The 16590-nt window shown below is 43.7% G+C and overlaps 1 protein-coding gene across 6 annotated transcripts in view; it reads right to left on the bottom strand.

The window, feature by feature from the left end:
- The window catches only part of PDE8B (phosphodiesterase 8B), a 255295-nt gene that overhangs the window by 102626 nt on the left and 136079 nt on the right, over positions 1–16590 (bottom strand). For 4 of the 6 annotated variants that reach the window (XM_024997900.2, XM_024997899.2, XM_024997896.2 and 1 more), the window contains exon 2: positions 4553–4612. In XM_024997900.2, the coding sequence (XP_024853668.1) occupies positions 4553–4612 (60 nt within the window). The remainder of the gene's footprint in view (positions 1–4552; positions 4613–16590) is intronic. The other 2 variants (XM_024997898.2, XM_024997897.2) reach the window with 1 other exon arrangement.

Below are 16590 nucleotides of genomic sequence, written 5' to 3'. Positions count from 1 at the left end.
TACTATATTTCATAGCTTATGAGTACAAATTTAAAATGTTTTATTATGCTTTAACATACCAAATGTCAGTCAAAACTTACAGACAACTGAGGCTATTATAGAATATTTAAATACTGCAAAGGACTACATCATACTTCAGAGGACAGAAATATAGTATACCTGAGACTTTGTTACAAAATTTGACTGCTAAGCAAACATATTAAAAATAATTTAAGGCAAACCACTAAAGTAGGAGCCTAACTTAAACCTTCTAAAACAGAGACAGTAAAAGGCAATTCTGAAAACCATTTTAACAAATAGTAGAAACAAGGGGAAAAGGGTAATAAAATAGAAAATACAAAAGAAGACTAATTATATCAGTAAGCACACTCAGTGTAACCAGATTAAACTTACTTATTAAAGTTAGTTTATCAGAATAGGTTTTAGAAAAACAAAACTATGTGTTCCGTATAAGAGGGATATTTAACATAAAGTTATAAATAAAAATGACAGTGAAAAGATAGAAAAAGATATATCAGGAAAATATTAACTAAAGAAAGCTAGTCCAACCATATTACCAACAAATAAAATATAAATTAAGGTAGGAGTTTAAAGAGGGACAATATATAAAAGCAAGAGTTACCAAGAACATACATAAATCTAGAACTTGGATACAGATTAATGTGGCAGATTCAGAACATCAGAAAATATTTTAAAAAATATTGAGGCTACTGACATAGCCATTACAACAGAAACTGACGGAACACAAAAAGTTAAGATAGAAGTGGTTTGAATAGCATCATTAATAAAGGTGAATTAATTTCACAGATACAGAAGCCTGTCTTCCAGAAACAGGAATATATCTTCTTAAAAGTTTTGTGTGGAAAACTTAATAACTGGCTATATTACTTACTGACTGCCAAACAAGTTGCAACAAGTATCAAAGAATCAGTAACAAAGGTATCAGGTGATAATTCAGTGGAGCAAGGAATAGTCATTTCAACAAATAGAGCAAGAATAATGGGGCTTCCCAGGTGGCTCAGTCAGTAAAGAATTTGTCTGCAATGCAGGACACCCAGGTTTGATTCCTGGGTTGGGAAGATTCCCTGGAGGAGGAAATGGCTACTCACTCCAGTATTCTTGCCTGGAGAATCCCCTGGACAGAGGAGCCTGAAGGGCTACAGTCCATTAGGTCCCAAGAGTTGGACATGACTTAGCAACTAAACCACCACCACCATCTGGTCAATATGGAGAGGGAAAGAGCCTTAACCTCTTTACTACACCATACATAAAAGTGAACTTGAGTTATAGATCTAAATTAAAATTTAACAATAAAGTTTCCAGAAGAAAACAAGTAATCTTCAACCTGGTATTAAAAATTCTTAGAACACAGAACCAAAAAAGGAGTGAGAAATTAGACTACATCAAAACTAATATTTTTGTTCAAAATCTAAATTTATAAAAATGAAAAGAAGAGCCACGGTTTAGAAGAAAATATTCTCAAAATCTGACAGAGGACTTGGATAAGAATATGTAAAGAATTCCCACAATGCAGTAATTTTAAAAAAGTCAACCCAAATAAAAAGGAGCCGAAGTTAACTAAACATTCATAGAAGATTTTTCAAATGGTCAAGCAGCAAATTAAAAATCGGCCCAACATTATTAGTCATGGAGAAATGCAAATTAAGTTACCGTAAGTCAGTACTACTCACCTAGTAGATGAGCTAAAATTAGAAGACTGAAACATATATTACCAAGGATTTGGAGTAATCAGAACTCACATTGCTTATAGGAGTGTAAAATGGTACAGCTTTAAGAAAAGATCTGGATATATCTTATAAAACTAAACACAGATCTGGATATCTTATAAAACTAAATATACTTGTTATGAAGGTTCAAGAGGACATTAGGCAAACAGTAAAAGGCATTCAGATTGGGAAGAAAGTAGTAATGATGTGATTTTGTATATAGACAATCTTAAAAAATTCACAAAAATGTAAAAGCTAATAAGTTCAGCAAGATTTCAAGGTACAAGATCAATATACAAAAATAAATTTTGTTTCTATACATTAGCAATGAACAACCCAAAATGAAAGTAAGGAAACAATTCCATTTGCCATAGTACCAAGTAAATAAAATATTTCAGGAATAAATGTAACAAGAATAGGAAACACATTCACTAAACACTACAAGACAGTGATGAAAAAATTAAAGAAAATCTAAATAAATGGAAAAACATATTAATGGATTAGAAGAGAAAATGGTTAATATAGCAATAGTCCCCAAACTGATCTACAGATTTATTGCAATCACTATCAAAATCCCAGCTGGTCCTCCCCTCCCCAAATTCACAAGCTGGTCTTGAAAATGGTATGAAGATACAAGGGACTCAGCAAAAACAATCTTAAAAAATAAGAAAGGGGATTCACACTTCAAAGCTACAGAAATCAAGGCAGTGTGTACAGACATATACCAATGAAATAGACTTGAGAATCCAGAAATAAACCCTCACAATTAAAACCACAAGATTTTAGGAAAAGGAACCAAGACAACGCCATGGCGGAGGGAATATTCTTTTTAACAAATGCTGCTGCACAACCAGACATCCATATGCAAAAGAATGAAGCCTTACCTCACACCATATACAAAAATTAAGTCAAAATGGATCACAGAGCTAACTATAAGAGGTAAAACTATAAAACTCTTGGAAGAAAACAAAGGAGTAAATCTTTGTTACCTTAGATTAGGCGATAGATTCTTAGGTATCACACTAAATGATGAAGAAAAATTTCAAAATGATGACTACTGCCTGACGCTTTTCAAATAAAATTTAAGATATTCAAAACAAAGTGTTAATGGATACACAGATATGCAGAAGAAATACACAAATACCTATCATAATCAATCTCCAAATAGTGGTTACTTTTAAGGAAGAGAGAGGAGGGCAAAGGGAAAAAATAGAGTTTATAAAGTATCTGTAATCTCTTGTTTCTAAAATGAGCTCAAACAAATAGGACATCCTTGATAAAATAAATTTATCATACGTGATAAAATTTGCATATTTGATAAAATTGGTTATGGGGATACACATGTACTTTTTTGAATATTTGAAACACTTTACATTTTAACAAACATAACAAAAATAACAGTATTTTAAAAGAATGAGATGTCCTTATCATGAGCATTCATTGCCAGTACAGCACAGAGTAAAAAATGAAGGTAAATTACATTAACTGATCTGAAACCACACAAATTCCAAGAAAGAGTCTGGATATTACTTTGGGAATAAATACTGATATCAGAACCTTTGTCACTGCCTTTATTCAAAATGGACTACAAAGTCCCATGCCCTTAGGATGAATACTGGAATTTTGCCCTTAGGATGAATACTGGAATTTTCCACTTGTTTGTATTCTATATAAATAGTTGGGGCTTATGTTTATTTTAATAAATTCTCACTCCCTCTCTCTCTGCTCCTAAATTTGTTTCATCCAATTTTCCCAAGCTTAAATCTCTTGTTTCACTCCCCCTGCCCCAGATTTGCATTTCCTTTTCCAAGAAACACTAAATTATTTTCTTTTCCAATCGCTCATAAATCAAACAACACATTTCTCTGGTTGGTTTTTCACTTTCGTCTACATGTTAATTGGTTTGTTTACATGTTTCCTGCATCTTTACTTGTCCGAAGTGCAGAACAAACTGGTGTTAAAAAGCGACAAGGAGAAAGGTGGCCCACATAGGCCTTACCAGGAAGATGCAGACACAGATGAGGACTTAACACGCCCCTCTCAGACCTGTTTCCCACAGGGCGCCCATGACGCCGGAGGGGCTGTGGGGAGGACACAGTCGCTGTCACAGTTAGAGGGAAGTTAGTGCGCAGGTGCTGGCCCTTCTCTCCCCGTAGATGGTAGCCTTGGTATCTAAGAGCCCAGTAGGCTGCCTGGCCCAAGACACACAGGACAACAGATATCACCCCTGAGCACCTTCCGCTGCCAGGCAGGTGTCCCAAGCACTTGATGGTTATTTCACTGAACTTAGGAAGCTCATCATTTCCTAAGAGGGAGGCATCACCATCTCCACTTTACAGACTTCTTTACTGGGTAGAGAAGTGAAGCAATACCGCCAAGGTCACACAGCTGGAAAGGGCAGAACCAGGGTTCCCATCCAGCTGCGGCTCATGGCAAAGCCTGCCCTTTACCGCTCACGGCTTCTTCTCTTTCCAGCTGCAGGAGCGGCATGTAGAATAGACACGTTTTTTTTGGTGAAGCATTTTTGTTCCTTACAACACACCATGCAATCAATTTACCTATTATATTATACTCCAAATGGGGCAGTATTTTCTTCAAGAAAACAATCTGATATGTCAAGTATGACATTAATAAAAACCAGCGTTTGCACACAGACACACACACAGACACACACACACACACACACACACACACCATGTATGGACGCCTGGGTGTGCATCTCACAGCAAGGGTGGCATCTGCTGTAGATGAGGTGAGCCCCTGAGATGGGGCTTCTATAACTACTTGCTCTGCAAACCGAGCCCCTAAGACGAACAGAGGTGTACCTGGATAGGATCCTGTGTCAATCTCATGGGCCCGATGCGTACCTCCGCAGAAGAAACCTGCTAAAAAAATAAAAGAAAAAAGCACGTGAGATGTGTCGAGTCACAAGCTACAAGAATTGACACATTCTTCCTGACACTGGATATTATATCATGCTCCTTTGCCGCTAAATAAAAGGATCCAATTTAATGACATGGAGACAGTTGCTAAAACATTCTGTACAATACAGCTGATTTTGTAAAAGTACACATACATTTATATGCCTTGAAATGTCTGAGAGGATATATCCCCAAATGCTAAGTGGTGGGATTTCAGGTTATTTTTCTTTTAAGTGTATGGCTTTTTACAATAAGCACTTATTATTCTTTATTCTATGAGAGAAAAAACTCTGATTATTTACTGAGCACCTGCTATGCTGCATATGATGCCAGGTTGTTACTCCTCTGAAATTTCTAAAGAATAAAAATTTCTCTCATATGTGGAAGCTAAAGCATTTCGATGGTTTTAACAGCTTTTCCCATATTTAGATCTTATTTTTTATCTTCATGTTTTAATATAAGGAATAAACAGCTCACTCTTATCTGTGTTGATCATGACTAAATTATTCATTTCAGTTGCACTTCCTCAAATAAACTGAGTAACCTCACACCATGACCACAAGAAGCTGAACTCTGCCCCACGACTCTAGGAACGAGCTTAGGTGTTCACCGGCCCACACCATCTAATTGCCTTTGGCTGCAAGCAGAGACCAGATACGTATCTTCATTTTAAACTACTGGATTGAAGGTTCTGCCTCACCTCCATGGATCCAGATTTGTTTTTCTCTAAGAGGCTGCAGTCATTCTGCCTCTGCTTAGCTGCGTTTCCTGCAATCAACACACTAGGTTGGCTCCCGTGAGTTGGATGGGACACCTTCAGAGTTCATAGGACCAGAGACACCACAGGGACCCAATGGTCAGGGGAGGCTTTATCAAGTAAATGATAAGGCAGAACTTTCTTTAAATTAGACTTTGAAGACTAAATACTTCCCTTTCAGGCCCTTTAACTTTCGGTGAGCATGGTGTGAATCTTCTCCAACACCTGACCATGAAATGCCAACATTCTGCAGTCCACGGGGTCACAAAGAGTCGAACATGGTTGAGTGACTGAACTGAACTGAAGCAAAGCTACATCCTGCAAGGCATCTATACTGATACCCATGCCCAGCATACGTGTGCAGCCCCAGAATTCCACTGGGAGAGGAGCGTCACCAGGGTTCCTGCATCAATGGGACTCTGGCCCCCCATGCAGCTTCACCCTAAGAGCAGTGTTGCTTGTTTTTGGTCTGAAACAGACATGCCTCTTCAAAAATAGTGCAACTGCCAGAATCCTAAAAAGTTAATGACTAAGAAGTGAAACCAACTTGGTACAGACAGATGGATCTGATTGATAACCTAAGCTACCTCTGCACTCTCTGTGATGTCTGCTGGGTAGACTGCCTCTACCACACACAGGCGCCCCCACCCCTAACCCCTCCAACAAGGCCTCCTGTGGTTGCTCCAGCAAAACTGGCCCTGAAGAGGGACGCCCAGGGACGGAAGATAGATAAAGTGAGAAATCAACAAGAGTTTAAAAGGAATAAAATAAAAAGTGACTCACTTTGGAAGGCTAAGGGATTGAGGGAAGAGCAGAGACTGCCCCCTAAACGGACACACGCCTACATACTCTGAAGGAACCAAGATGTGCGTGAGGTCATTAAATGGGCCATCTTCAACTCTGCCAGGAAAGCACGTGAAGACTGTGGGAGCTCCATGGCCCCCAGCCCTGAGCTGAGCCCTTACATGTGAGCAACCTTGGCAGGAGGCAGGCTGCAGCCACTGAGCAACTGCACGGAGATTCAGGAGCAACCCTCAACCTAGAAGATCTTTTTCCTGCTGTCATATAGGAAAGGCCCTCCAGCTTTCTCCGGAGCCACAAGAGTTCCCTGCCTGCATCCAGCATGATAACCTCGACCTGACCCAGGTCGGCTGGAGGCTGGCACCTGAGGCCGAGCCTGGCAGCATTGCCGAGCCCCCTCCAAGGCTTCTCTCTCCCATCTCCACCCAGCTCCACCCCCAGCCCCATGTCCCTGGGCCGCCTCCCTGGGAACACAGGTCGGCCTCGGCACCAGCCTGGGGGCCTCTGCTTCTGTAGCCGACGTCTGTGTAGCCGAGCCAAGATTCTCTACTTTGGAGATTGAACTGTGAGTTGACTGCAGAAACACAGATCCTCAATTAGCATATTAGCTCTGATTCCAGGAAGTCACCACATTTGCCAAGGACACAGAAGCAAGAAGGAGGTTGGGGTCATGGGTATTACAATTCCAGCTCTGGAGAGGAGAGGAGGAGGAGAGGAGAGAGACACTTCCTAGCCACCTTGACCACGAGCTCTCCCCTCAGCCTCACGAGGAAGCTCTGCTGGCCAACGGTGCGCTCCTAAGGGTCCAATATTAACAGTGTGTCAAATACGCGTATGCACACATGTGAGTGCACAGTCACTTACACACATACATGTAGACATGTAGCAGGGTCACCAGTTCACACTCAGATGAGTTGGCTCTTCAGGAAAAAAGAAAAGTCCTATTTTGTAGCATTTGCTGATTCTATGGAAATGGCAATCCACTCCAGTATTCTTTCCTGGAAAATCCCATGGACAGAGGAACCTGGTGGGCTACAGTCCATGGGGTCGCAAGAGTCGGACATGACTTAGCGACTAAACCAACCACCATGGTGTAAATACTTTCACCTTGGCTGTAATCAAACCAGTAACCTAGGTCCCTGAATATGCAACTGGGAGTATACCTTTTCATTCCAAGAGGGTCTGTGAGAGACACTCTTTCAGACTTGGCTGATGTGCCCATTTCTATCATTGGCTTTTGTTGCAAAGTTCAGTAAGATACAAAATTCTGATTGGTAGACATTTCGCCTTAGGCTTTGAGGTTGAGAGAAACGAGATCATCTTTCTGGCTTTGAAGGTGGGGAGACCAAAGAGTCTGATGCTGGGAAAGATTGAGGGCAGGAGAAGGGGATGACAGAAGATGAGATGGTTGGATGGCATCACTGACTTGATGGAGATGAGCTTGAGCAAGCTCCAGGAGTTGGTGAGGGACAGGGGAGCCTGGTGTGCTGCAGTCCATGGGGTTGCAAAGACTCGGACATGATTGAGCAACTTAATGACAACAACAAAGATCGAAGAAGGCTTCATGAAAACAAGTGGGTCATGGATGAGAAGAAGAAGAGACCAGGATTGGGAGAGGAAATTCCAGACATAGGGAACAACGAAAGCAGGCACAGAAGCAAGAATGCAAAGATGCTTGTGGGGAAGACAACACGGGTCTAGAGAAACTGGATTACAGAGCACGACAGGGAAGACTATGTTGGGGTCAGATCTTTAAAAGGATTTTGGAAAGGAAATCCCTTTTGATTCTGTAGGCACCAACCACGCGGCAGGCTTTTGAGTGGAGAATTACCAGGATCAGATTTATGAATTGGGAGGAAAAAAAGAAAAGTTTGGTTTTCCCACTTTCTGGATAGTCAAGCACAGAGATTTCGCAAAACACAAAGACACTGCTATGAGTAGGAATTACAGCAGTGAAAACAAGTGGGGAAAATGCACCACAATGATTAAGAAAAAAATAATTACCCCCAGTCCCTGCACGGCTTGGACTCATTTCAAAGGAGAGGGAACGCCCAAGAAGAAAACCAGCTGGTGCAGGGCAAACAGATGAGAGACTGAGTCTGGGAAAAAATCAAGGCCGTTCACATGGCCCGGCCGTCACCATAGCACACTCTCTGCCGCGGGCATCCACAGTTCTCGGTAGCCTCAGGAATTGCGTTAAAGAACTTGGATTCTGGTTTTAGAGCTCCCCTCCGACAAGGAGGAGGAGAGAATTCAGGCCGAGTGGTTGACCTGGAAAGGCCTTCTTCTCACATCTGCTCAGCTGACGCCTGCTCAGGGCTGCTCACGTGCCCCCCACTCCCCGGAGGCCGTCGAGGCCCAGCTGCACCCCCGAAGGACTCAACACTCTGCTCAGCTCCTCCCGTGCTTCAGGGCACTAACCTTACTACTCACTTAAATATCTTTCTCCCGGGAAAGGTTGTGAGTGTCTTGAGGGACACAGACGTTGCTTTTTTCCCACAGTTTTGTCCCCAGCATCTAGAAAGTGCTCAGTCAAGGCTGGTGCTCAATAAATAAGTGGAAATGAACTAAACTGCCGAAGACCACATAGATTTGGAGTAACAGAGTCAGGACTGAGACTTCATTTTTCCTGACTCCCAGTGTGCTGCTCTTTGATTGCGCTCCAAATTGTAAAGCCTCAGTTCTGACTGCACTCCCCATATTTCTCTTATGGGTTTCTGGACTCTGTTCCAGTCTTGCAGATGGATCCAGCACCTGGTGATTCCCTGCTCACACCCTAGGAGCCTACGCTGCTGCTAACAGGGCTGCCACCAGGATGAAGAAGCGAAAGCAGTGAGTTGTGTGTCCGTCTGGGGCGGGGATGGATCTTCCCATCGCTTCTGTCTTCCAAAACAAGCTCAGAGCCTGAATCCTCCCCACTTTCAACAACTCCTTGGGAATCCCATCCTCCCCGCCACCTGCAGAACTGAGTGTTCATGCACAGGTATATACACACACACAGCTCAGGGCCAAACCAACTTCATTTCACAAAGAGGGGACTTCATTGTAAAGATCCTTTTTATTTTTCAATGCCCTTAATCAATTCTGCCTGCTGCCCTGTTGGCTTTAATTTTAAAATAGTATTTACATCTCTAAAGGGGTCCCCTTTATTTTGGGGGGCTCCAAAATCACTGCAGATGGTGACTACAGATAGGAAATTAAAAGACGCTTACTCTTTGGAAGAAAAGTTATGACCAACCTAGACAGCATATTAAAAAGCAGAGACATTACTTTGCCAACAAAAGTCCATCTAGTCAAAGCTATGGTTTTTCCAGTGGTCATGTATGAATGTGAGAGTTGAATTATAAAGAAAGCTGAGTGCCAAAGAATTGAGGCTTTTGAACTGTGGTGTTGGAGAAGACTCTTGAGAGTCCCTTGGACTGCAAGGAGATCCAACTAGTCCATCCTAAAGGAAGTCAACCCTGAATATTCATTGGAAGGACTGATGTTGAAGCTGAAGCTCCAATACTTTGGCCACCTGATATGAAGAACTGACTCACTGGAAAAGATTCTGATGCTGGGAAAGACTGAAGGCAGGAGGAGAAGGGGACAACAGAGAATGAGATGATTGGAAGGCATTACCGACTCAATGGACATGAGTTTGAGTAAACTCCAGGAGTTGGCGATGGACAGGGAGGCCTGGCGTGCTGCAGTCCATGGGGTCGCAAAGAGTCTGATACAACTGAGCGACTGAACTGAACTGAACTGAAACGGAACCCCTGTCTTCACTCCATTCCCAAGCCAAACGTCTTTCTTTACTCCTCTGGCCTAGGGGAAGCCAAAGGTTGTATTTGACTCGTGCCTTTTAAATGAACCGAGGCCTGCCCTCTGGCTTTTGGTCAGAAAGGCACCAGCGCTGGAGGGTCCAAGGCCCAGCCCTGCCCCAGACTGCGAACCCCTGGCTGTCCTACCTCCCTTCCCTGGCCCGCTGTCCTCCAAATATCCAGAATGCTTCTTTGCTCCTTCTGTCTCTTTTCAGCCACAGGCCCCGATGATCAGCCTGACCTCACACCAACCTCCAGCCTTCACTGTGCTTTGATTCGAGCCACGTTCCACTGCCTCGTGGACCTTTCTGAGCCCAGTAGGTGGTCTCAGTCCTCCCCTGCCCTTTCTGCCTCCAGTTCTCTGACCTGAAGCTCTCAACCTGGACTTCCCATTAGAAGTATCTGAAGAACGTTTAAAATATATTCGTGCCTGGGTCCTACTTCAAACCAAGAGACTTAGCATCTCTAAGGATGAGGCCTGTGCATTAATCTCAATGGCAACCAGATTTGAGAACCACTAGTCTATTCTTCCAAGCAGACACATCTGTTGTTAACTTCAGATGCTCTTACATATTCATTATGCAACAGATATCAACAGAGTACTTAGCTGGCGGAAGGCACCAAAGCCTACCCGGACTCAGTCATCATGCTTGAACCCAGACACCCATAGGGTTTTTTCCAGATACAAGATGACCACTTAGGTAAGAGGAAGATACAGTCCTTCACATTTGATGATTCTGCCACCCTAATAGTATCCCTGGACATCCCTGGTGGCTCAGTGGTAAAGAATCCGCCTGTCAAGCAGCAGATGTGGGTTCGATCTCTGGGTCAGGAAGATCCCCTGGAGAAGGAAATGGCAGCCCACTCCAGTATTCTTGCCTGGGAAATCCCACGGACAGGGGATCCTGGTGGGCTACAGTCCACAGGGCTGTAAATGGTCAGACACGACTTAGTGACTAAACACCAACAGTATCCCTAAATTAGAATCAAAATAAAAAAATAAAAAAATGTCATAGTCTTTTTTTGTTACACACACACACACGTTATATATATGGAAGATTACTCATAGTCATGAGATGTTCACAGTCGGTGACAGCTCCACCAACTTTGTATTTTATGCTCTGCTGTTTGGAGTATTAATTTGGCAGTATAAGGTTTTATCACAAAAATACAGACATATAAATGTCTACTATCAAAATATACAGCCATAAAAGAAAAGATCCATCTGGCTTTAAATTTAAACCTCCTATTCACCAAAAGTAAAAGCAAAAAATACTTTAATAAAACAGAAAAAAAGATAGGTGCTGGCTTAAGAAATGACATCTACAATATAGGAAACCAACAAATATTAGTAACTGGAACATAACAAAATCCTTAAAAACAATAAAAACACAAACAGAAAGAAAGTTGGGCAAAAGATTTGAAACAGAAAGGCGCAAAACAGGAAATACAAGTATGAAGAGATGCTCAACATTTAGTAATCAGGAAAAGAAAAATTTCAAATTACAATGAGATAAACCCTGATGCTGGGAGGGATTGGGGGCAGGAGGAGAAGGGGACGACAGAGGATGAGATGGTAGGAGGGCATCACCGACTCGATGGACATGGGTTTGGGTGGACTCCGGGAGTTGGTGATGGACAGGGAGGCCTGGCATGCTGCAGTTCATGGGGTCGCAAAGAGACATGACTGAGCAACTGAACTGAATTGAACTGAACCATGTCACAATCAGCTGTTGTTTTGATCAACAGAACAGTAGAATTAAGAAGTCAAACACCGTCAAGCACGGGCAAGGAGACCCACAGGAGCTCATACATTGTTGCTGGGAGTGTAAAACGGTTCAGCCACTCTGAAAAACATTCTGCAGATTTCTAGTAAAGGTGAGGCGAACATGTGACCTATCACCCACCTACTACATGAATGGATCTCTAGGCTCGATGAAGGACACTTGTAAGAACATTTGGAGCAGATTTAGAACCAATTTTTGGAAACAGCCTAATCCACATCCATTAACATCCATCACCAAAAAACTTCTGTTGAGAAATATTCATATATTGGAAATTATGTGACAGTGAAAATGAAACAACTAAAGCCACCCATTCAAAACGAAGGAATCTCACAACTATCAAGTAAAAAAACGTCGTAAAAGAATACAGACCATAGAATCCTGCTTAAGGTTTTAAAATATTTAAAACAATACCGAGTATAAGCGTAAGAATGTAACAGGACAAAGAAATGCTTCTAAATTCCCAGTTGAAAAGTGGCCCTGCTAGTGAAGAAGGGGTATATTCAGGGACTTCAGGTATTATTCATCATTGATTTTTTTTTTAAAGCAGTGAATACTGAGGACATAGGTGTTTACTGAATTATACTTTCTGGTTTGTTGCTATCTTAAATACCAAAAAATAAATTTTAAATACATTTAATTTTATGGGAAAAGTCTGTTTTGGGGTTAATTGAGCAAGTAGTCACTATGCAAATAAGAACACATATACTTTTTCCCCCTAGTAAAGTCTTTATTTGGGAAAATAAGATGCTGTATTTAAAATTCCTCAGAATAGGGATAGAGTTTTCCTGAAACTTGGTAAAATGCAATGTTAGGAAATGGGTCTGGAACTCGGGGGACCTTGCTCAAGGTAAATAACTGCTCTGTGCCCCAGTAAGACAAGAGGGAATTGAGGGCCCACTCGCAATGTATATCATCCCCTGTAACAGGCACAGCAATCTCATTCCCTTAAAGCTAGAGAAATGCAAACTCCAGCCAGGTTACTCAGCTCACTTGAGGGCTGGATTTGAGATTAATGCCTATACTCGCCTTTTGTGGAAGGAAGGTTATGGTCTTATTTACATGTTCACTTATATCTAGACGCAGTGATGGGCTCCCCAGCCCTGGGTCACGACTCCGCCACCCCCATCCCTGCCCTGTCCATTCTCCACTGTCCCTGTTCCGGACAAGGCTTCTCTTAAGAATTGCTACTACACTCAGTGAGCCTTCCTGGCAAGGGGAGAGAGGAGGACATATCCCACCATGCCTGGAAAACACCGCAGTGACAAAGGACAGAACCACCCTCTGGCTAGTACTGGAACGGTGCTTCAGAGACAGTTAAAAATACAGGCAGAAGGCATCCCAAAAGCCAAGAGATACAACCCATGGAAAATGTGGCCAGCATAGTCTGATGGAGAAACCATTGCACTCCCCAGAAATACCAGATGAAAGAGAGAAATTAGTTACACAATGGAGTCATTTCATTTACAGCCATCAGAACTCAGTTTGAAACAGACTACGTGTTAAAAGCTGGGTGGGGCGTGTAGAGAAAGGTCTACAATACAATTCATGAAATGGTGAGGACAGGAAGGCGGCTAGCATAGCACAATGAAGCCTTAGAGAGAATTGGGCTTAGAGGGAAAAAATCCTAATTACACTTCAATATCATATTTACATCAAAAGGCTTTGCATCATACATGCCGTGCAAGAATCAAGGCACCAGACTTCTTATTAAGCTAGCAATTCAGCTGCAGCGTCACAGGCCAGCCTGTGTGTCAACAGAACACCATTCCCAGATTCCAAAGGTCAGATTCAGGGCCTGACTTGGAGAACAGAGGAATTTTAAGGCAACCACAAAACGTGACATCCCTCAAGCAACTTCCTTCCTTTTATTAGAGATATTCCTGATAATAGAAACAGCCAGACAACTTCAAGCATTTAAAATCACACGTGTAAAACAGAGGACGAGCAGAAATCGTGGATCTCTGATTGTTCAGAAGGCAATTACTTGGCCTGTGGAAAAATCCAAGCCTTTCTGAGGCCCTTCCATCCCGCTATATGCCTTCTCCTTAACATTAAATGAAGGTGGGGGAAACTGGGGAGGGACGGAATTCAAATCAGTCAGTTCTGCTACGTGGTCAGCGGTTCTGGTAAATAGATTTGATGGCAAGAAAACAGAAACCATCTGCTAAATATGAGTTTCAGAGATATCCTGTGGATTTCAATTATGCAGGCTGCCTCTGTCCTCAGTTTCATCACTGAAAACCTAGAACCACCTTAAAGAACCAGGAGCCTCCCTGCTTGGCTCCAGGAAAATCTCACACTAGGCCCCCAGGGGCCCATGAAACTAAACTGGATTTTCAGCCACCACTGGCACCCCACCAGAACCAAATCATGCCCATTCTCCTGATTCTGGTATGTCAGGGCCCCTATGCTTGATGAACCATCACAGTCAGACCCTCAGTCCATGGGCTCCATGGTTGTTGGGGGTGATGGATCCGAGTGGAGTGCTGCTGCTGCTGCTGCTAAGTCACTTCACTGTGTCCGACTCCGTGCAACCCCATAGGCTCCACCATCCCTGGGATTCTCCAGGCAAGAACACTGGAATGGGTTGCCATTTCCTTCTCCAATGCATGAAAGTGAAAAGTGAAAGTGAAGTTGCTCAGTTGTGTACGACTCTTTGCGACCCCATGGACTGCAGCCTACCAGGCTCCTCTGTCCATGGGATTTTCCAGGCAAGAGTACTGGAGTGGGGTGCCATTGCCTTCTCCACATGGAGTGCTGACTCCCATTTAAAAGCTTATCCCACTTCAACAAATCCCACTTAAAGGTAACAAACTCATGAGAAGCCACCCACAAAATGTCCACTTTTGTTCAGAAAGGAATTTGACTTCGTTGGCAAAAAACAATGATTTCCAAATAGTTATTCATCATATGTACAGTTCACATCGTAGGTAAAGCACTATACGATGAGAAACTCAACATTTTGAGGAGCTCAGCATATGGACAGTTGACCCTCAGTCCAGCAGAACAAATCTTGAAAGTGCCCCCAGCCTTCACCCCCAGCCCTTTGCTCCTCCCCTTATCTAATGAAGGTGCACACGTCTAGCGCAGGGGCAGGTCCCTGTGGGTCCACACTGGCTTCCATCAGAAGTCAAGATGCCAACACCCACAATCTTACTTCTTTTTAAAAAGCAGTACTTTTTCAGATTTAAAGAGGACGACACGGGAACATGGTGAGGGTGGGGGTGACCCCTTCATGGGCATGTGGCTGAGCTGAGGAAGGGCGTCCAGGGCAGCACTCTCCTCCTTCTCCCAGAAACCCAGAGAGTCAGAAACGGGCAGAAAATGAATGTGTTCTCTGGGGGAGGAAAAACCAGAAAACTCCCAAGCACAGCAGAAGATAAGTCTCCAAAGACCATTTTCTACTCAAAGTACATTTCTTTAAAAAGGTGGTTCAAACTCACAGCCTATCTTGGATTCCCACACATCTTCCTCTTCTTTTGGCTGGAGACCAGGCTGAAGAACACACTCCTGCCCAACAGAGGAAAGGAAGCGCAAGGCCCCCTCCTGTTCTTGCTCTGAAGCTCTGCCCACTTGCGCCTTCTGCCCTGCGGCTCTCACCTCTCGGTACTCAAGGCATTAGGTACCTCCATCTGAGAGCACAGCACTAGGCAAACAATTCAATAATGGTGATAAGAAATAAGCCAGAGGTACCTGCGGGGTGCTATGGGAACTCAGGAAAGATGCATTAAGCTCCTGCTGGGAATTCAGGCAGAATTCCAGGAAATCACAGGAGAGCTCAGTGAAAAAGGTGGCATGAGGATGAGACGGGTGAAAACCTTGGAAGGGGCATTCCAGGCCTATGGAAGACCAAAAGGAATGGCAAAGAACAGACTCCCCATGGGCAACCACAGGCTTTGTGGGTCTGTGGGTGGGGATGGTGAGTCTGACCAGGGAGGAAGGAGTCAGCTCACAGCCTTGCCTGGTGAGCAACTTGGACTTACTAACCCTCTGGGTAGCACTGTTGCATTAGTATTTAGCTGCTTCCCTGGTAGCTCAGGTGGTAAAGAATCTGCCTGTAATGCCAGCGACCCAGGTTCGATCCCTGGGTTGGGGAGATCCCCTGGAGAAGGGAATGGCTACCCAATCCAGTACTTTTGCCTGGAGAATTCCATGGACAGAGAAGCCTGGCGGGCTACAGTCCATGGGATCACCTGGTGGACATGACTGAGCAATTAACATTAGTTTTTTTCTGGCTGAAGTGTGGATAGAGTAAGGGCATCAAGGCCAGAGGACCGGAAACCAGAAAGCAGCTGCTGCAATGATCCAGCCCTGTGGTTCTCAAAGTGTGGTTCCTGAACCACCAGCAGCAGCCTCACCTGGACTTAACTAGAAATGGACCCCCTCAGGCCATTCCAGACCTGCTGAGTCAGAAACTCTGGGGGTGGGCCCAGCAATGCGTGAACTGACCGGCTCTCCAGGTGACTGTGATGCTCACTAAAGTCTGAAAACGACTCGTGTAGACAAGAGGGGATGGGTGCCTGCATTAGGGACAGTGTGGGGGACAGAAGGGGATGGATGCAAGGCTAAGACAGATTGTAAAATCAACTGAGACGTGTGTGTGTAAGGGAGGGTCAAGAGAGGAAGTGCAAGGACTTTGGTGTGAGTGAGTGATTGGAGCTCAAGAATACACGACGCCGAGCAGGCTTTGAGGGCTGATGAGTTATGTGCTGGACGTGGGGAGCTGGAGCTGTCTCTGGGCCATGCAGCTGGTCAGGCTGTGGCATACACGAGTAGGAAGCTCAGAGGAGAGCT

This window comes from Bos taurus, chromosome 10 (assembly GCF_002263795.3).
Source record: "Bos taurus isolate L1 Dominette 01449 registration number 42190680 breed Hereford chromosome 10, ARS-UCD2.0, whole genome shotgun sequence".
In the NCBI taxonomy this organism is placed as follows: Eukaryota; Metazoa; Chordata; class Mammalia; order Artiodactyla; family Bovidae; genus Bos; species Bos taurus.
This window is presented reverse-complemented; position numbering and strand designations above follow the sequence as displayed.